Source organism: Ictalurus furcatus, chromosome 17 (assembly GCF_023375685.1).
Source record: "Ictalurus furcatus strain D&B chromosome 17, Billie_1.0, whole genome shotgun sequence".
NCBI classification, from domain to species: domain Eukaryota; kingdom Metazoa; phylum Chordata; class Actinopteri; order Siluriformes; family Ictaluridae; genus Ictalurus; species Ictalurus furcatus.
The window spans coordinates 23204858-23226335 of record NC_071271.1 but is presented as its reverse complement, the minus strand read 5'-3'; the positions used below and the strand labels follow the sequence as shown (position 1 = coordinate 23226335).

Below are 21478 nucleotides of genomic sequence, written 5' to 3'. Positions count from 1 at the left end.
AGAACATGCAAACTCCGCACACACAGGGTGGAGCTGGGAATCCAACCTCCAACCGCGGAGGTGCAAGGCAAACGCATGACAGCCAACACCATCACAAAAAGACAGTACAGGACATATGCAATCTCTTACTTTAGGTCACCACCATGCCACAAAGGGAGCATAGTATCTTACATATCAGAGACAAACAATGTTAAAATCCGTAGAAAATTACAACACAGCCAAGCAGAAAGCAAGGGTTAAACTGCGACTGTACAGGTGGAGGAGTGCTACTTCTTTCCTGGAGGCCAACCATGTAGCAACCATTTTGAGTTCTCATTGACTACGTTTACATGGACAGCAGTAATCTAATTATTGAGCTTATTCTGAATAAGACAATATTCTGATTAAGGTGTTTACATGAGTCGCTTTTAGAATATTCCTTTCATGTTCCTGTTTTACGTGTTATAGAACATAGATGGATTAACGCCACACGTCATTACGTCACCGCATCACGCCGTCCCTCCAGAATTTCACGTATCGACACAGAGTTCGTCTTCGTTATGGGACCGTATACAGTTTTGGGTGTTTTTATTTTTAATTTTATGAACGCTTCGAGTGCGGTTAATTATTAGTCGTGCTGTACGTGCAAACAGACGACTGCTTGAAGCCGTGGGCTGCGTCCCAAACCGCGTACTTACCCTCTATACACATGAGTTACATGTATTTCACTTTCTACTATAAGTACGCGGTTTGGGACGCAGCCGTGCTCTAGTGTTTGCCGTCAAACGGTCGAGCGCTGCCGTGCGTGTACGTGTCCTGTCGCAGAATGCGGTGAAAACTCTCACACGACGTTAATAGTGTGATTAAGGTGTGTACGTGTCTGTAACGCACGTCGATAACGCGACTAAGACAGGAATACTCCACACGTCTTAATTCGATTCGTGTTTACTTCGAGTATGACTTTAATCGGATTAAATCATATCATTATTAATTAATAATTCATTTATTAAGGTAATAATAAATCATTGTTTACATGCTAGCTTCTTAATCCGAGTCTCATCTTAACCGGGTTAATATCGGATTATTGTTGTCCATGTAAACGTACTGACTGTCTGTTTAGGAATCATAATCATCTTCTAATTGGAGCACACAGCACACTAACAAACGCGGGCAACACCCTTACCTTATTAAGCTACGCTCACTGTTCGTACTATGAGGTCGCCAGTAGGCATTCCTACTACTGGTTGCCATAGCAACATATATCGGTGGGTGGCGCAACCACCAGTCAACTTTTGACAACAAACCAGTTTTTTTGCCGCTAAAATGAAACATTGTGGAGGGAGAGCGTTTGTATCATATCCTACGAGATGAAGGAGAAACAGTGTGTGTGTGTGTGTGCTCTTTGCCGTTCCAACCATCTATCTGCAGTGAAAGTATGAGCAACAGACTGTCTGAATCTCCGGAGCAATTCGGACTCTCAGGCAGCATGGCCGATCACGGATCACGTGCGCTCTACTGTCTTGACTCCCATTGATAGTCGCTGCACCGAGTCGTTCTAAATGTGCATAAAGTTAAGCTTTTTTCAACTTTGTCGCATCGCTGGACACGCCCACGCCTGATCGGCACCGGTCGCCGGAAGTCGCCAGCTCTCATCGAAAACGAACGGTCTCCGGTCGCTGTATGTGTGAACATACCCTTAGTCTATTAGATAACACTGATAGAAATAAATACACAGATAATGCACGCCTTCTGACAGGTCAGACTTGAGAATTGAACCGCACTCTGGGATAAAGGACGTGAAGTGTGTGATGTGTGAGGAACCTGTGCGTGTAAACATATTTTGTTGTTGTTTTTGTCTGAATACAAGATTGATTCAGAGTAGAAGTTTAATTCAGGTACACTGATTCTGTTTGATATGGCAGAGATGTTCAGTGCAATCCTATTTTATCGTATAGCATCTGTAATTTCCCCGTCAGACTCAGCCGAGTGTGTGAGAGCTGATAGCCGAGCTCCACGTGCTGTTTTATCCTTTAGTGCGCTCGTGTTTTTCTGAAATTCAGCCCGAAGTGGCCACAGTGGCGTCATTATCTCGATCGATGAAATCAAGATCGACCCTGAGGTCAGAGTCAGAGATTGGACAACAGGAAGAAATGTGTGTGTGCGTGTGTGTGTGTGTGTGTGTGTGTGGCAAGCAATAACGTCATGACCTGAATCAATGAGATCAGTACTAACCCTGAGGTTAGAGTCACAAATTGGATAGAGAGAAGAAATCCATGTCTCTCTCTGTGTGTGTGTGTGTGTGTGTGTGTGTGTGTGTGTGTAGGCAGTGCAGTGTCCCCATATAGAAATGCCACATAAACGTCCCATATGTGATTTACACATATAGTATTTTAGACATTGTGTCATTTTATGTTTTCCACATTTTCACATTTAATTTATTTGGGGGTTTTTTTATACACTTGATTTATCATGACGTTAATTCTTAACATGTACCGAAGTGCAGGTGGTTTTATTTTTAAGTTGTAGATCAGTTACGTAAGTTGTAGTTTTAATTTGACTGGGAGGACACACTGCTTATTTTTTTTTTAACATGAAATATTAACAATAAGGTTATGTGACAAATGTGGGAGTAATTCACTAGTACACTATCTTCTACTGTGAAGTGACAGATATTATACTTCAGATAGACGTTAAATAATTACAGAAAAGGGCCAAATAGTAGTAAATCATGCAAATTATCCAATCAGGGAAAAGTGTGATCTGTGTGACTTTGACCGTGGAATGGTTGTTGGTACCAGACGGGCTGATAACTTGGGATTTGATTTTCACACTCAACAGACTCTAGAGTATTCACAGAATGGTGTGAAAAGCGAAAACTTCCTGCGTGCTGGAGGTTCTACAGTCCTTGTTGATAAGTAAGATCAGAGGAGAATGATCAGACAGCCGCCAGGAAGTCTACAGTAACTCAAATAATCACAACCGTTATGAGCAGAAAAGCATCTCAATATGTCGAACCTTGAGAGAGATGGGCTACATCAGCAGAAGACCATATCGGGTTGTACTCCTGTCAGCCAGGAACGGGAATCTGAGGATTCAGTGGGTGCAGGATCACCAAAACTGGACGGATGAAGACTAGAAAAAGACCAGGTGATGTTTCAGGTTCATCTGTTCAGGTTTGATGAACCTGGGCCTGCTGTAGACACTCTGGCAAACCATGGAGTAATTGTGGAGTAATGTGAATCATTCGCCAAGCTTAGGATGTTGTTTTTGTTGGTTTTTTTCCATTGATATTAGTGTTTGTGTTGTTATTTTCATGTTTAAAGCAAGGCCATAATGTACTTTTGTAAGACAAGGCAGGTTTATTTATACCGGACATTTCATACTGTGACGCCGAACTAGAGGTACGCGCCCCAGAGAAGATCGCTCCTCGTACGACTGCTGCTGGGATGTTGAAAGGAATGTTCCCTTTCAGCACCCCTAGTGGTTTGGACAGGATCAGCACATGGCCATAGCTGCCCCATGCACGGTGAAGCCCAGGATGTCACAAGCTCCCTCCCACCAGAACCCCTATCTACTACTCACGCTGGATAGCCCCTGTTGGCCATCTGGGCCCGCCATGTGAAGAACCCACCCTGTGCATCCACCCTTGGAGAGTCTGAGACGTGGCTGAGGGAAGCCCCCAGGACCTCGGGAAGTGCAGTGACAGAGGCCGAGAATGATTTCCTGCCCTCAGTGGCTGAGGAGCAAAGGGCCACGAATGCTACAGTCAAATGCGCAGAGAAAGGGACTTTTCCCCAAGATCTGAAGGACATGGGTAGTAGATGAACCTCCCGAAACGGGCCCCCATCAGGATGTCCTATATAGAGATAAGAGACACAGCAGGAGGGATCGAAACAGAGCAGATATCACCAAAAAAGGTAAAAGCTAGTCATGTACTAACCACATTCTGTTACTGTGCTCGACAGATCCCCACAGAATGAAGCGAGATGTCAGAGGTTATTGTTAGTAGATTATTTAACCCTAGCATCTTTCCGGGGAATACAGGTCTGGAGCACAGCAGAAAAGAGAGAACACAGAGAACTGGGTCTGACTCTTTAATCCACACAGTAAAATCCTCTCCTTTGCAGAGTAAGGGGGAGATTTATGACTCTGATGCACCTGATATGAGGAACAAGGTGGAAGCGCAGAATGCCAACGGCGTCGCCAAGCAAGGTGTGGGTGGCAGCGGTCAGGTGGTAGTACATACAGGAATTGCCAGCTATGAAGCGGAGGCCAAAGTGAGTACTCCCTCACCCAGCCACAAAACCTGGCCCCACGAGCCCGAAAGCAACACTGGGCCACACCCCCAAAGAGCAGTAGGATCGGAGCAAAAAAGGGGGTGGGGGGTGTGACATCGGAGATCAGAGGTATGCGCCCCAGAGAAGATCGCTCCTCGTACGACTGCTGATAGGATGCTGAAAGGAATGTTCTCTTTCAGCACCCCTAGTGGTTTGGACAGGATCAGAGCGTAGCTGAGGGGCGGGGCAGTCCAAACCACGCATGGCTGGTGACTACTGATTGCAGAGGTGGCTCTCTACCATCACAGAGACAGCGGAAGAGAATAAAAGGGCGCACCAGGAGAATAATATTGGTCTAAAAACAGCTAACTCTGTGGCTTTTGTGAATTGTTTCCAGAGGACTACGCTGATAAAGATGACCATGCTCCCCGGCTGCCCATCGTCTCTGCTCCCTCGGTGGATGTCTTCCTCCTTTTGGAGTCCCTGCTGCGATGCTGCACAGCTCTCTCCTCGTGACCAGGCTCAGCTGGGATGAGGGATCACCAGCCACCATCAGCACTCCCTGCACTCCCTTCACAACACTCCTGCATGTTTCCCCCTTTCTATTTCTTTTCTATTTTATAATAAACCTGGCACTAATTCCCCTCCAGTCATCTCTGTGTGTCTGTGCTCTGCCTGCCTCTGCTGCGAACCCGCTACAATACGCAAAAGCAATTCAAAGTGCTTTACATAAATAAAAGCAAAGTACATTAGGAGGTGATAAAAAACATTAAAAAAAGTGACATGATAAAATTGGAAAATCGGCAGAATTACTCAAGTCAGTTTTACCCGAGTCTTTCCCAGCACTCTGTGAGGAAGATTACACAACCACTAAGATATTAATCAATCCTTGGGCTGACAGTGCTAGCATTTATGCTCCAAGGAGTTGATTATATTTAGGAGGAACTAAAAAAAAATATGGAGACTGTAAAAGAAACCGTTTAAAAGCATAAATGGGAAACTAAAAACACTGTGGGGAAAAAAAAAAAATCTTGAACGGGGAATGTTTTAAAACATAATTAGTAAAATAAAAACTACAATGCTACAGAAGTGAAGTGCAAGTTTAAGAGCTGAGTTGTAGGCACAGGAAAAGAGATGTTTTTAACTTGGATTTAAAAATGGCTACATTTGTGGTAAATCTAAGATCTTCTGAGAGTTCAGGCTGTATGTAGCATAATAACTAATTATAAAAACCTGTGTTCTAAGCAAAATGATTGTTGGTAGCTTAACACATCGGAGATGTGTAGTTGAATCCTCAAGTCCTTCTACAGCATCACTGAAATGGTGAAGTCTTCCTATAGCATCACGGAAATGGTGAAGTCTTCCTACAGCATTAGTGAAATGGTGAAGTCTTCCTACAGCATCAGTGAAATGGTGACGTCCTCATACAGCATCACAGAGATGGTGAAGTCCTCCTACAGGATCACAGAAATGGTGAAGTCCTCCTACAGCATCACAGAAATGGTGAAGTCCTCACACAGCATCATGGAAATGGTGGTCTTCCTACAGAATCACAGAAATGGTGAAGTCCTCGTACAGTATCATGGAAATGGAGAAGTCCTCGTACAGCATCACGGAAATGGTGGTCTTCATACATCATCACAGAAATGGTGAAGTCCTCCTACAGCATCAGAGAAATGGTGAAGTCCTCCTACAGAATCAGAGAAATGGTGAAGTCCTCCTACAGCATCAGAGAAATGGTGAAGTCCTCCAACAGCATCAGAGAAATGGTGAAGTCCTCCTACAGCATCAGAGAAATGGTGAAGTCCTCCTACAGCATCAGAGAAATGGTGAAGTCCTCCTACAGAATCAGAGAAATGGTGAAGTCCTCCTATAGCATTACTGAAATGGTGAAGTCCTCCAACAGAATTTGGGAAATTGTGAAGTCCTCCTAAAGCATCACAGAAATGGTGAAGTCATCCTACAGCATCAGAGAAATTGTGAAGTCCTCCTATAGCATTACTGAAATGGTGAAGTCCTCCAACAGAATCAGGGAAATTGTGAAGTCCTCCTAAAGCATCACAGAAATGGTGAAGTCCTCATACAGCATCAGGGAAATGGTGAAGTCCTCGTACATCATCATGGAAATGGTGAAGTCTTCCTACAGAATCAGTGAAATGGTGAAGTCCTCGTACAGCATCATGGAAATGGTGAAGTCCTCCTACAGCAACACGGAAATGGTGAAGTCCTCATACATCATCACGGAAATGGTGAAGTCCTCCTACAGAATCAGAGAAATGGTGAAGTCCTCCTACAGAATCAGAGAAATGGTGAAGTCCTCCTACAGAATCAGAGAAATGGTGAAGTCCTCCTACAGAATCAGGGAAATTGTGAAGTCCTCCTAAAGCATCACAGAAATGGTGAAGTCCTCATACAGCATCAGTGAAATGGTGAAGTCCTCGCACATCATCATGGAAATGGTGAAGTCTTCCTACAGAATCAGTGAAATGGTGAAGTGCTCGTACAGTATCATGGAAATAGAGAAGTCCTTGTACAGCATCACAGAAATGGTGAAGTCCGCGTACAGCATCAGTGAAATGGTGAAGTCTTCATACATCATCACGGAAATGGTGAAGTCCTCCTACAGCATCAGAGAAATGGTGAAGTCCTCCTACAGAATCAGAGAAATGGTGAAGTCCTCCTACAGAATCAGAGAAATGGTGAAGTCCTCCTACAGAATCAGAGAAATGGTGAAGTCCTCCTATAGCATTACTGAAATGGTGAAGTCCTCCAACAGAATTTGGGAAATTGTGAAGTCCTCCTAAAGCATCACAGAAATGGTGAAGCCCTCCTACAGCATCAGGGAAATGGAAATCCCTCACTGTACCACTGTCATCATACCTAGACTATAAGCCCTAGGTCTATGAAAGGCACACAAAGGTACTGTGTTAAGAGCTTGGAGCACTGTTACTGTTGTGTGTATATGTTCTGGGACCTTTTTCCTTCCTGTCCACTTATTGGATCTCCTCTCCGTTGGTGTTCCAGTACCTCCTGTTTTACAAATGGTTTAAAGCACTGGTTTAAAGTGCAGAGATGCTTATACTATTGTGGTGTTGGGAAGGGTCCAGGTGAGTTGTATAGTCTGCCTGGCTCAGGGAAGAAGCTGTTGTTGGATCTGGTAGTGGTGGCACGGATACTCTTGGACCTTCTGCCAGAAGGCAGGAGCATGAAGAGTCCATGAAAGTGGTTGTGGCCTTGCAGATACATCTTTTGTTGTAGTATCAATGGTGGGTAGAAGATGAATGTCTTTAAAAGTTGCTCAATGTAACCTCGATAACAATGCAAAATCTATCGTAAAAAGTTTCAAACGTGAAACACTAGAGTGATTAGAGAACAGAGAACAGTTTCGTCCCATCCTGACACTGCTGGACACTGATTCAGAAATCTACAGATTCTTCAGCTTAAAAAACCACTGAATGATATCGAATAGTCGCCTTTAAACTATTTTTTTCTCAGCCAAGCATTCACTGAGCTGTGCTGTGCTGTGCTGTGCAGTGATATGGTTGTTGGAGTGTAGCCTGTTGACAATACCCCATGATTTATAGCCTGCTCCTAGAATCCGCCTGGTTTAATTTCACTGCCAGCCACATGTTGGCTCGTGCTCCCTGCCTCAGTCCTACTTTCCAATAGTCTCTCTATCTCCTTTCAGCACAGCCTGGTCACAATGGCGATGGAAGACAAGGGCACACAACAGAGCCATTCGCTTCAGAAAGACCTTATTCCCCACCGGGAGCCTTCTTCACAAAACTGTTCCATTTAAACGCCAGACCTTTTCCTCCTCACACAACAGAGAGGGGATTAAAGAGAAATGAGTGTGGTCGTCAAAGCCACACACCTCGCTGTGTGCTATTCAATCTAAGCTCCGAAGGTAGAAAGTGCACATGGTTCTCCGCTTTCTGTCTCTTAGGCAGGACTTGATCTCACCCACGGTTTTAAGTCTGCGCATCTAAGGATGGAGCTTAACCTCTTAATAGCCATGGTTTAAGCCACCGACAAAAAGCTCATCTGTTTGTTCCCCAAAAATGTCTTTCAGTTATATCTTGCAGAAAATCATCGTTAAACTGTAGACTGACCATCACCGTGACAACTTGGGAACCTGATCACTGCTAATTTAAAGATGGCATGTCATGAATTCATTAGATTGACAGTCATATATGCTAAAGAAAACTATGAATCCGCTTAAACCTAGTAGATATTAATGTAAAACAATGCTTCAATCTCAAATCGGATCGGTCAGATTTTTTGGTGTTTGATTAATTCTCTAAAACAGCCGCTCTGACGGAAGTGCAGCCGCCAATCATACGTTTATATTAACACACTCGTTATAATACATTACTCTCACTTACTTGGGTGTATGGATTCTGTCTCTAACAGTTCCTCAACCTCACCTACATCCCTCCCGTTCATAATTATTTTCAGTGGGACTTAAAAAAAAAAAAAATTAGTTTTCTTTGCAGCTGCCTATGATATTTTCTAACGAATTTAATCGTTTGTCTTCCCCGGAATATAGTTCGTCCCTCCAGGATTTCATGATTTTGCGATCTCAGAAATGAACGCAAAATCAAGATCAAGCAAACTCCACAGTACTCGGAGGAGCTTTGCGATTTTCCAAGATTACCACAGGTTTGGGCTCAGGCGCATCACGTGACATCATCACAACATCAAGCACGAAAGACCGTGCAAAACAATTTTGTGCAATTTTGTGCAGTTTTGCTAAAATTCAAGTCGTTTTCCACAAACACAAAGCCCATATATAGATTGTATACTTTGGAATGAAAGGACATTTCTTCAGGACCGGGTACGCAAGACTACATGAAGTGCAAATACAAAACAGTGTGAGATGAGTGCAAAACATTAAATATACAGAACAAAACAGTGAATACACAGGACAATAAATACACAGAACATGGACTGTAAACTGTTGTGTAGTGTAGCAGCACAAGTATAGCAGCAAAAATGAGTTCCATAATATAAAGTGACTGATGCAGCTATGTAAAGTGCATTGTGCAGTGGTATGAGTCTTACTTGGTTAGGTGTTTGGCTAGCCCAGGTGAGCATTGGGAGGCAGCAGGGTGTTGAGTAATCTGACTGCCTCAGGAAAGAACTGTTGCAGAGTCTGCTGGTGGTGGAACGGATACTCCAATTACCTTCTGCCAGATGGCAGGAGGATGAAGAGTCCATGAGAGGGGTGAGAGGGGCCATCTGCAATTGTTGAAAGAGTGTCATTGATGGGTAGACAGACCCCGAGGATCTTTTCAGCTGCCCTCACAATTCTCTGTAGGGTCTTGCGGTTGGAGACTGTGCGATTCCCGTACCACACAGTGAGACAGCTGGTCAGGACGCTGTCTATCATCCCTCTGTAGAAGGAGGTAAGGATGAGAAGAGGGAATTTGGGTCTCTTCAGCGTCCGCAGGACGTGGAGGCTCTGCTGGGCTTTCTTGACTAGGCAGGTGGTATTGAGAGTCCAGGAGAGGTCCTCAGTCATGTTCACACCAAGAAACTTGTAGCTTTTGACTCTCTCCACAATCGTTCCATCGATGTACAGTGGTCCACTTGGGTTCTCCTAAGTCGACAATCATCATTCCATCATGAAAGTAAAACTTTCCCACTCACGCAACTATTCTGTTGCATTCCACAGGATCCCAGACTCAATGCACACCTCTAGTCTCAACCAGATGGCCAGTGGGGAAAAAACAAACAAAAAATACCCCCTAACAGTGTGCCTCCTATTGATATCTGCTTAATCTGGATTCAGTTAAGTTCGTAATTCTTACACAGGAACAGGTAAAAAAAAAAACTTCAAGGAGAGTTTTATGGAAGGAGTTTCTAGTGTCGTTTTGTAACAATCAAAGATAAAGCTGGAACTTTACGTTTTCTTCAGCACAGAAAGCTAAATATTTTCCCACAATACCACACAGGCTGTCATGCTGAACTGTAAAACGCATTTATAGCATGATACGGTGCACAAATTTCTTGTTTAAATTACATTGTAATCATAGTGTTTTCTAATTATATGTTTTAAATGACACATTATCGTTTGTCACATTTATTTGCGTGGTGTTTACAGTGAAAATATATTCTTAACAGCTTTTGACAGCTTGTTATGGACAGAAGGTTTAGTGTGAAACAGTAAATATGTCACGCCGCAGGCTCCAGGGAAGGATTTGGATTTCATGACTCATTCAGGGACAGAAACATGCATGATCATACACTTAATAAAAGAGAAGAGAGATAGGAGAGTACACATATAACATTAATGTTATAGTTTCCTTTCAAGACACAAAAATCACCCATTATTTCCTAAATTTAGATGTCTTAAATTATTGTTATTGCAGCAGTCTTCCATAAAAGACATAAAAGGTTGCGAGGCTGGCTTGTATATTAGCTACATAAAACTGCACCATATTCCCCACTCCAGTAAAACAACCAGTGTTCATGGACCCTGAGAGACAGACATTGTGTCTCACTGACCCTTCAGTTATATAAGCACTGCTCCAGGAATGAGAGCTGTGCTTATATTCACAGAAACAACTTAACAGACATAAATCAATCACTTCAGGCGTGCTGTTTTAGGGAGCGGAGTTACTGTTCCCACCCTGAACGTTGATTATTATCCAATAACAGCACGGTCTGAAGTGAACTTGCCAATGATTACAGTTTTTATTCATTAAAGACAGTTCTGTTTATAGTTACATTTAATGTTGGGACACATCTTTGAAACAAACTTCCTGTTATCACTTACATTACAGCAGCGATAAACAGTCACTCCCTCACCAGCTTTTCTCTCTCTCTTTCTCTCTCTCTCTCTCTTGAAGTTAATAAGCCAATATATACTATTGTGTACATTCTGAGATGGTTATACCGGTTATGTTTTGCCATTTGTGTTAGCAAGTAAGGATTTCAGGATGCTAAGTCATAATCTTGAGATACTATCTCATAATTAATTATTAGATACTGGCACATAATTCATCGCATAATTAATTCTGAGATACTAATCATTATTTGATACTAAATAAAAATGAATAATTATGAGATACTCATCACAATTATGAGATACTCATCACAATTATGAGACACAAGTCATAATTTCGAGATACATTGTCAAAATTATACGATACCAAGTAATTATTGCGAAATACCAAGCCGTAATTCCGATATGTGGCTGGAAGTCATAATGATAATATACAGTCAGAATTATGAGATACTGCCTCTTAGTCTCAAGCTCAAGGTAATATCTCATAATTCCGAGATACTAAATCTACTAAATCAGAATTATGTGATAAATCATAATTCCATGAATCACAACTTGCAAATCAGGTTTATTGTCAAAATTTACAGACTTTCAGCTGTTTGCGATGAACAAATAATAATAAAAAAAAACACAACGAGTGCTTCAAGTGGTTTCCCCAAATTCAGCTGAAAATGCAACTGATAATGATTTCTCCATCTCTAAATTATTCAATCCCCTAAATAGAATCCTTCACAACAGCACAAATATGCAAAACAGGTGTTGTCTCTAGCACACCTCATGCAACTAATCAAGTCATTAGTTGCACCAGTTGTGCTTGAGCTGGAACACATGAAATACCTGAACTGGCTAGGGGGTTGTTGAGTGTACTGTACCTGGCTGGGGCAGAAAAAGGAAGCTAAATATAATTTATTGCAACTGTATACTCTCATATATATATATATATATATATATATATATATATATATATATATATATATATATATATATACAGACTTCATCATATTAAGAATGAACTGCTTTTCTTTGTTAGGTGACAAAACATTTTAATTGGTTTTAATATTAAATAATGTGGAATGACTGCCATGCAAGTCCCTGTGTAAGCTGTTACTATAGAAACAGTAACGTATTAGAACATTAGAGCTCGAGCTACAGAGCTACCCCTTTGTCAGAGCTGCTGTTATAGAAAATTGATCAACAATCAGATTCTTTATTATATATCTGACTGTCTTCAGCAGAGGAGAGGACTTGACAAGTGCTGGTATTTATTCATTTGTTTCATTATTTATTTATTTATTTTAACGTAGCGCGTACAGCTGGCTTGACGTCTCCTCTGGTTTCAGGCACAGGGTGAAAATTGCTTTAATGATCTCCATCCCTTCGCTTCCTCAGGTGCTCCTCCGTTTTCTATGCTCACATCACGCCTCTGCACCCTGTCATTTTCCTCCCCATCACCTTCTCCATGCACAACAACAACAACAACAGCGGCAGCAGCAGCAGAGGTGCTGAATGCAGACAGAATAAAACTTTTCATGTATAATTTCCCCACGCAAGAAATAAAAGAATAAACTTAAGTACTATAGCCTCAGGGGTGATGTGTAATAGTTACAAAAGAGAGAAACATAACTTCAGTTTCATAACCATCCAGATAAATGTTTTGCTCTATCGCAGATTTCTAGAGATAAATATCTATATGCATTATTAAAGGACTCTTGCACTTCAACACATGATATATGAATTGAAACACATGAACACATTCAAATGAATAACCAACATGGTTACACTTACAAATGCGTAACTATTTGCATGACTCAGTTTTTATTAAAAGATGCTAAACTTCACGTGAGGTTTAAGAGTTTGGACCACAAGCTCATCATGCCTAAGCAATCAGTAATAAGGTAAATATCCTGCTAACTTCGACAAACCTATAATTTCTCATTCGTTAGCTAATGTTTAATAACCTTTTTGAAATTAATGCTAATTAGTAATAACAAAAAAAACAGATTAGTAACAAAACCAAAAAATAACTAGCTAGTTAATTGAACAAGCTAATATACAAAACTTAGCTAGCGAACTGAACAAGCTAACATACGAAACTTAGCTAGCGAATTTAACAAGCTAATATACAAAACTTAGCTAGCGAATTTAACAAGCTAATATACGAAACTTAGCTAGCGAATTTAACAAGCTAATATACGAAACTTAGCTAGCGAATTTAACAAGCTAACATGCGAAACTTAGCTAGCGAATTGAACAAGCTAATATACGAAACTTAGCTAGCGAATTTAACAAGCTAACATACGAAACTTAGCTAGCGAATTTAACAAGCTAACATACGAAACTTAGCTAGCGAATTTAACAAGCTAACATACGAAACTTAGCTAGCGAATTTAACAAGCTAATATACAAAACTTAGCTAGCGAATTTAACAAGCTAATATGCAAAACTTAGCTAGCAAATTTAACAAGCTACATACAAAACTTACCGAATTTAACAAGCGAATATACAAAACTTAGCTAGCGAATTTAACAAGCTAATATACAAAACTTAGCTAGCGAATTTAACAAGCTAATATACAAAACTTAGCTAGCGAATTTAACAAGCTAATATACAAAACTTAGCTAGCGAATTTAACAAGCTAATATACAAAACTTAGCTAGCGAATTTAACAAGCTAACATGCGAAACTTAGCTAGCGAATTGAACAAGCTAATATACAAAACTTAGCTAGCGAATTTAACAAGCTAACATACGAAACTTAGCTAGCGAATTTAACAAGCTAACATACGAAACTTAGCTAGCGAATTTAACAAGCTAACATACGAAACTTAGCTAGCGAATTTAACAAGCTAATATACAAAACTTAGCTAGCGAATTTAACAAGCTAATATGCAAAACTTAGCTAGCGAATTTAACAAGCTACATACAAAACTTACCGAATTTAACAAGCGAATATACAAAACTTAGCTAGCGAATTGATCAAACTTAGTTAATTAATTTAATTTAATGACAAACATTAAAGACATATCTTCTTTTAAGTGGGAGGTAAATGAGAGGGATCTCATCCTCTATTAATTGATAACTCCAGCAAAAGACATGATGCTAAGAAAAATCTTACGGAATTCCGGATTTGTAATAATTACTTCGAAGGTCACAATGATTCTTTCTTCATCTTGGAATTTTTTTTAAGTATGATTACAAGTGTTCAATTTCAATAATACTTAAGTAAGGTACAAATCCTCCAAAGTAGTACGTACTTGGGTAGAGCAACTAAATACACTTACTCAGGTATTTCCCACTCTTGTGTATTTTCCTATCTAGATTAGATTAGAGATGAGATTAGCGATGTAACCAATTACTAGCACATTCTTTAGAATGAACACATCATGTGTTCTCAGTGGATACAAATACAGATACATGTGAATGTGTGTGTGATTGTGCCCTGCGATGGGTTGGCACCCTGTCCAGGGTGTCCCCCGCCTTGTGCCCCACACGAGTTCCCGTATGGCTCGCCCATGACCCTGTGAAGGATAAGTGGTATGGAAAATGGATGGATGGAATAGAACCAACTAAATTTGTTAGAAAATATTGCAGGATTAAAAAAAAAAAAACAGCCTCAAGTTGTGACTGATAATGAACTGGACTGATGTAACTGAGGGTGAGGAACTGTCAGAGCCAGAATTCAGCGTTTTCCAGAAGCGTAATTGTAGTGGTCATATTTAATTTAAAAAAAAAATCTAAATCAAAAAATCCTGTGGTTTAGGCCATACGCACTTAAGGTTTAATGCTGCATTGCACTAGAGTCGGAACTCATATTTCGCAAGAAAAACCAAAGAAAACACCCCCTAATACTCCCTTGTTAAATCTATAACACTGAATATACAGTTCACTGTTTTGAAGAGATAAATCTACATCACTCATCATAGTTAGCTATATGTTTTTGCCTAATTTGTAGCACTGGCTTACCACTTCTGAGGTAAATTGAATGCAGAACAAATCCAGATACAGATATGAATTTTTGGAGCAGTAAACAGATACAGATTCAGATAGTGTGATTGTGCTACGTCCTTAATTTAGATGTAGAGCCATTCCTATTAGATTTTGGCACTTTTCAGGGAATTAAAACCACAGAATCTACAAGTTATTAATGAGGATTATATATAGTATACGCAACAGCATCAGTATTACCACTGTAATCCTGTTCCACATGATGGAAGGCTAATAGAAATGTGAGTATTCTTATTTAGCTTCACTTTAATTCAACTGTCATTCTTTGTCATATCCTATCCACCAGCTAGCTTTACAAAGATATATTTACCTCATGTTGGCTGAAGCATGTCCAATTATCCGAGCAGCTCTTCCGTGCGTCACCAAGGCCACATGGTCCGGAGTGATTGGCTCTCAGCGCCGAGGCTACACTGGAACTAACTTAATTTCTCCTGATGTAAAAAAGAGTCCTCCGCACCCGCCTGCAGCCTGGCCAGGCTGAAAATAGTGTTTGTGAAGGCCGGATGACAACAGGCCAGGCTGACAAGTGTAATGGATGAAGCCCTCAGCTCATTACTGCCTAAGCTCTGGCTCAGGTGGTAGAGCAGGTTGTCCCCTAATCGCAGGGTTGGTGGTTCGATACCAGGCCCACATGTCTCCACATGCCGAAGTGTCCTTGGGTAAGACATTGAACCTCAAGTTGCTCCCGATCGCAGGTTAGCGCCTTGCTAGCCATCGTACAGCTCTGATTTCATCGGTGTGTGAATGGGTGAATGAGATACAGTGTGAAACGCTTTGTAGAACCACTAAGGTTAAAAAGGCGCTATGTAAGTGCAGATCATTTACCATTTGAAGAATGTTGAGCAGTCAAGGCTCACAAAACCACGGGGAGTCTTGTGGAAAACTGCTTGATGTTTATGGTCATTTGGACTGACATGTTAATACACAAGAGCATTTATACCTAGTGTTGCTAATGGGTTGTTTTTGGTTTAAAGAGGTGCAGAGCAAAATACTTGAGTATTTGAGTAATTTGGTAGCATTAACTGATTATTCCTTGCTAATGCTAAGTCAGACTTAGTTTAACATAATTGGCTAGGCTGCAAGTCAAGCTGTAGTTAATGGTAAATATTGGTTATTTACAGGATATTTAACTTCTGATTAATTCATTAACAAAGTCATTCATATGATCAGGACACTTACAGAAATTGAAGGATGTTTACAGGCAAAATGGCATAGTTGCTTTAAAACAACAACAACAACAACAACAACAAATATCCTAAAAATGACGTTTCACATGAAACCATGACGCGAACATAATTTCATCTGTTGAAAATATTCACTTTTTACTTTTTATATTTGAGTACATTTTTTCGGCTGGCTGCTTCTATCTTGTAACTAAGATTTTGACACAAAGCAATAAACTCTGCGTACATTTACATGAAAAAGCGTGCAATACCCTCTCATGACAATGACATGTGCCATGCCAAATATCCGGTGGTAACACATTATTGCAGAAATATGTTGGGTTGTTTTGGGTTTTTTTTTGTTTGTTTCTGGTGTAATTCTGCTCAATGCTATGCCTGGGGCATATACGGACCAACTCATTTGAACGGCCATGACACTCACATTTCAGAGACAGGTTGTGTTATATTTCTGCGGCTCAAGTCTGCCCGTGTCAGTTCCGAGGCAATCATAACAGGGAGGTTCTCAGGTCCCTCAGCTTTTCCCCCTCAGGCCTGTCGAAGGTCGACATTCAATATCACAATTCCACATTTTGTTGGATAAACTCTAGACTGGTGCATATGAATTGTGCTGTTCTAACCTGACAGAGGAGCTTGAAAACGCTTTAAAATATGCACATGTCATTTTAAACCATAATAGTATAGGCTACATGTAGAATAATGAATAATGTTTTCTAGTACCCAGGAAATGCTGCAATAATTATAGAGCTTATGGAAACTCATCCATCATAGCTGTTTAGCTAGGCTGGCATGTCCTGCCAATTCACACTGCTACTGATTCATTCATCCATTTATTTCACACCTCATTCATTCACTGAAGGAGTGGAGCTTCATTTAGGTGCTGTCTCATTATGAGTCATTACATATACATAGTGCAAACTGTATCGATAGTCATCTGTATCTATAGCAACGGCATTCACAGGGACTTGCATGGTGGATGCTGCACATAAACAGATTAAAAAGTGTATAATCGTTGATATGGTGAAGTTTTCTGTAAGGAGATGTTTATTTAGCGTTTATGGAAGGAGCCTCCAGTGTCAGCGCTTTTGTAACAGAGGTAACGCTCAGATGTTTTCCGACAAATTTAAGACAGATGAGTTTGCACGTTGTGGTTTCTTGCTAAGATGACAAGCGAGCGAAGGAAAAAATAGAGGCTGGTGTTTGTGGTAACAGGGACTAACTTGTTTTTTTTTTTATGGACATTCCAATGCATTCAATGTAAATACGTGTAAATGGATAAAAGTACAATGTGTCATTGTTTAATTACTGAAATGTTGTCAGCGTCAGCAAATTGCTGTGGTATAAGAGGAGTAAAACTCCAGAGCAGTGGTTGGTGGCTCTGCGGTTGGTGGCTCAGTGGTTGGTGGCTCAGCGGTTGGTGGCTCAGCGGTTGGGGGCTCTGCAGTTGAAGTTGGTGGCTCAGAGGTTGGTGGCTTAGCGGTTTGGTGGCTCTGCGGTTGGTGGCTCAGTGGTTGGTGGCTCAGTGGTTGGTGGCTCTGAGGTTGGTGGCTCTGAGGTTGGTGGCTCAGCGGTTGGTGGCTCAGAGGTTGGTGGCTCTGCGGTTGGTGGCTCAGAGGTTGGTGGCTCAGAGGTTGGTGGCTCAGCGGTTTGGTGGCTCTGCGGTTGGTGGCTCAGTGGTTGGTGGCTCTGAGGTCGGTGGCTCTGAGGTCGGTGGCTCAGCGGTTGGTGGCTCTCCAGTTGGTGGCTCAGAGGTTGGTGGCTCTGTGGTTGGTGGCTCTGCGGTTCCAGTTGGTGGTCAGCGGTTGGTGGCTCAGTGGTTAGTGGCTCTGCGGTTGGTGGCTCTCTGATTGGTGGCTCTGCGGTTGGTGGCTCTGCGGTTGGTGGCTCAGTGGTTAGTGGCTCTGCGGTTGGTGGCTCTGCGGTTGGTGGCTCTGCGGTGGGTGGCTCTCTGATTGGTGGCTCTGCGGTTGGTGGCTCTGCGGTTGGTGGCTCTACCTTTAATTCATGACTGAGGATTGTTTAAAATACGAATTCTTTTTTGCACACCATCTGTCTGTCCTTTTTCAATAACAATCACAACAACAATATATAACAACAATATATATCAGCAATAACAATATATAATGAATTATAACCAATGATTGTTGTCCATTTATGATTGTCAATACATATCACTTCCTGTCACTGATCATTATGGTTAATTTCTTACACTTGCATTATAAATGTACCAGCTCAGTGAAAATATTTTATTAAGACTTGTATAATTTGAGCACTTCAGACCTAACGCTGTTATTACTGCTTTCACTTTGAGCGGAGACACTTGGGTAAACCCTGAAGTAGCTTATTTGTGTAATTAATGTAACGCCATCCTGGAGTCAGACCTTGTGCATGTGCACACTCTTCTCCCAACCATGAAATAACGTCTTATAGCAAAAAAAAGTCAATTAAATCATTTTTTTTCCCCTCTCCTGTTCCCTCTCGGCTTCCTTCTCCGAGCTGTACCTGGCAGCGGAGACTCAGTGAGGCTTGGTGTTGTTGGGCTTGAGAGTTCAGCCATGCATTTGACAGCAGTTTAATCATTCTAACCGCAGTGGTGTGCGGGTTCTCCGGGTGTGAAGAACTCCACTGGAAGCCTTTGTGTAATGAGACTGACACTCATGGCAGGGGACCATTCACTGATTGCTTAATGCATGCAAATGGGATGTTAATGTGGGAGCTACACGCCGAGGCGAGTTTCACTCGAACCTGCCAAACGTCGCCACCCCGAACCAAACGCGCTGAAATTAAAGACATTATCGAAAGTGTCAGCTCCTTGAAAACAGCATTTTCTACACCGCATCTTTATTTCCTTTGAAGTTTGTCAGGCTCCTATTAGAAACATGATTGCTTTTCATTTCTGGAGTATGCCTCGCTGCAATTTAAAGTGACCAAGTAGACGTGAACAGTGTTTTTGTTGACCCCCCACACCCGCGCCTACACGCCGCTTTTGATCTGCTTTGAGTGCATGTAGGCTTTAAATAATAGATAAAATCGTAGATAAAAAGGTATGACATTTCCTGTGCCATTCTTCTGCAGTGTTAATAAAAGGTTTTAATAAGAAGGTGACCTTTTTGGAATGGATTTGTAAATGTCACAAGGCAAGCATCCTCTATAGGAAGGTTCTGAAGGAGCTCAAGGCACACGGGGTCGTCTGCCGTCGCTATCTCCCCTATAACTATTCGTACTCGATGCATATTCACATTCTTGGTGTGTAACAGCACCATGGTGCTTGGCTCGGAGGGCATTCAGCTTTGACTGCAAAAATTACATACATAATTAATCAGAAGACGCAGCTCAAATATGCTCGACGAGGCTCCAGTTGTGCGGGTGCAAAAATAAATCTTATTTATTCGGTAAATATTTTGTACAGACCGTGTCAGAAATGTGTACATTTTACCACTTTTTTTTTTCTTTTTTTTTTCTTCTTAGTTGATGCGTCTCGCTGCAGATGAGACGCTGTTCAATATGTATGAGACGTTAAAATACTCAGACCAAGCACATTAAGCTATGATTCATCGACTGGTTTTGAGTCTACAGTTCCTTCAATTTTTTTGGACCGTGATAATTATTATGTGCAGCACACACGGTGGTTTTTTTATGCGTGTGAAAAGGTTAGACAGAAAAGTGCCTGGAAAACAACAACAACAACAACAACAACAACAGGAAGACAGCATTTAAACAAGCTGTTTTTAAGGTTGGTTTAGAGGAAAAAATTCCAACATAACCATGCGTTCACTCTGGAAAAACCTCTAGCAAGGCGCTCGTGTCACCTGTAGTTTGTGTCTTGTGGGTGTGTAGAGACGTGTACTGTTGTCGCAATGTCCGGTAGATTAGCAAATTAGCAATGCAAGCTAACTGTACTACTTAACAGAGGCACAAATGACCTCTTTCAAAGTATTTTCATAATGTGTCTGTAGACTCAATGTAACACAATGATACTATCTGTATCTTATTAGTTCTCAAAATATCCAAATCTGTATTTAAAACCAAAGCGGACATGACCTAAACTTATTATTTTTTTTCTTAATTAAATATGAACCCTAGCACTATGTCCTAGGAATACTGGAAAGCGATGAAAATACTCCAAATGTAGAAATTTACACAGTGACAGCATGGTGTGTGATTTCAGGCTCTGACAGTTCCTCAACCTCAGCTACACCATCCATCCATCTTCTATACCGCTTTATCCTTTTCAGGGTCACGGGGAAACCCGTAGCCTATCCCAGGCACAAGGCGGGGTACACCCTGGACAGGGTGCCAATCCATCACAGGGGCACAGGGGCACTATCACATACACACTCACACACCCATTCATACACTATGGACACTTTGGACACACCAATCAGCCTACCATGCATGTCTTTGGACTGGGGGACTGGGGGACTGCAGCACAGGTAGATGGGTCACTGTGGGAATTGAACCCCCGACCCTGGAGGTGTGAGGCGAACATGCTAACCACTAAGCCACCGTGCGCCCCTCAGCTACATCACTCGTGAGTGTGGAAGTGAGGAACCGTCAGACCACATGCTCAATCATTTGCAGTGTCATTACATTAATCCTTTACCGTTTCTTTACCGTGTCATAACAAATATGCGTAAAATTGGGGTTGTTTTTTTTTTATATTGTTGGTCGTTGCTTGCTGTTGCAGCTGAAATCGCAGCTGTGTGTTGCCTAGATGCATGTTCTGGTTCATGTTTTGGTTTTTTTCCCCACTTGCTAGTGCTAACCCATGGTCATAGTATAATGACTCTCTTAAACAATCTCATTCTCCATCTCTTTCGAGTTCTTTGTCCTCATGATACAAAAATTGTATTAATTCATCCACGCACTGGAGTTTTGGAGCTCTTCATGCTTACGACTCGCTCTGATGACCCAAAACACAAAGGAAGCCTTTCATCCCCTGCTTTAAAAAAAAACTCTTCTGTGGTAATCATACTGAGGAGAGAAGTGGTGTGAAGAGTGAACACGACACCTGGCTCTGTGTGAGTGGTCATTCTTTATCCTCAGGGACTGCCTTTGTGTTTAGTGTCCTTGGACGGAGCAGATCCCTTTCAACGATATTTCTCATGCGGAATGAAAATGCAAACGGGACGTGCGGACGCTCAGTGTCATGGTTATTTTTTATGAAACTCTCTCTTCTCTGGAACAAATCCCGTCAATGGGCTTCATTAATAATTTTTTACTAAACGTTTTACTTTGTAAATGTTT

General features: G+C 41.5%; 1 protein-coding gene across 1 annotated transcript; it reads right to left on the bottom strand.

The window, feature by feature from the left end:
• Positions 1 to 17704: 17704 nt before the first annotated feature.
• On the bottom strand, positions 17705 to 18811 carry LOC128621060 (uncharacterized). The gene is made up of 2 exons (XM_053646538.1): positions 18734 to 18811; positions 17705 to 18226 (listed from the first exon to the last, which is right to left on the bottom strand). Exons 1-2 carry the CDS (start codon positions 18809 to 18811, stop codon positions 17705 to 17707), a joined length of 600 nt encoding a protein of 199 aa, XP_053502513.1.
• Positions 18812 to 21478: the final 2667 nt, after the last annotated feature.

What these genes read in the sequence shown, in the direction of transcription:
- LOC128621060 (XM_053646538.1), bottom strand. Translation starts at nt 18,811, where the DNA reads ATGATTAAACTGCTGTCAAATGCATGGCTGAACTCTCAAGCCCAACAA. An exon ending in CACTGAGTCTCCGCTGCCAG is followed by an intron (nt 18,227 to 18,733) that starts GTACAGCTCGGA and finishes CATGAATTAAAG; the next exon opens with GTAGAGCCACCAACCGCAGA.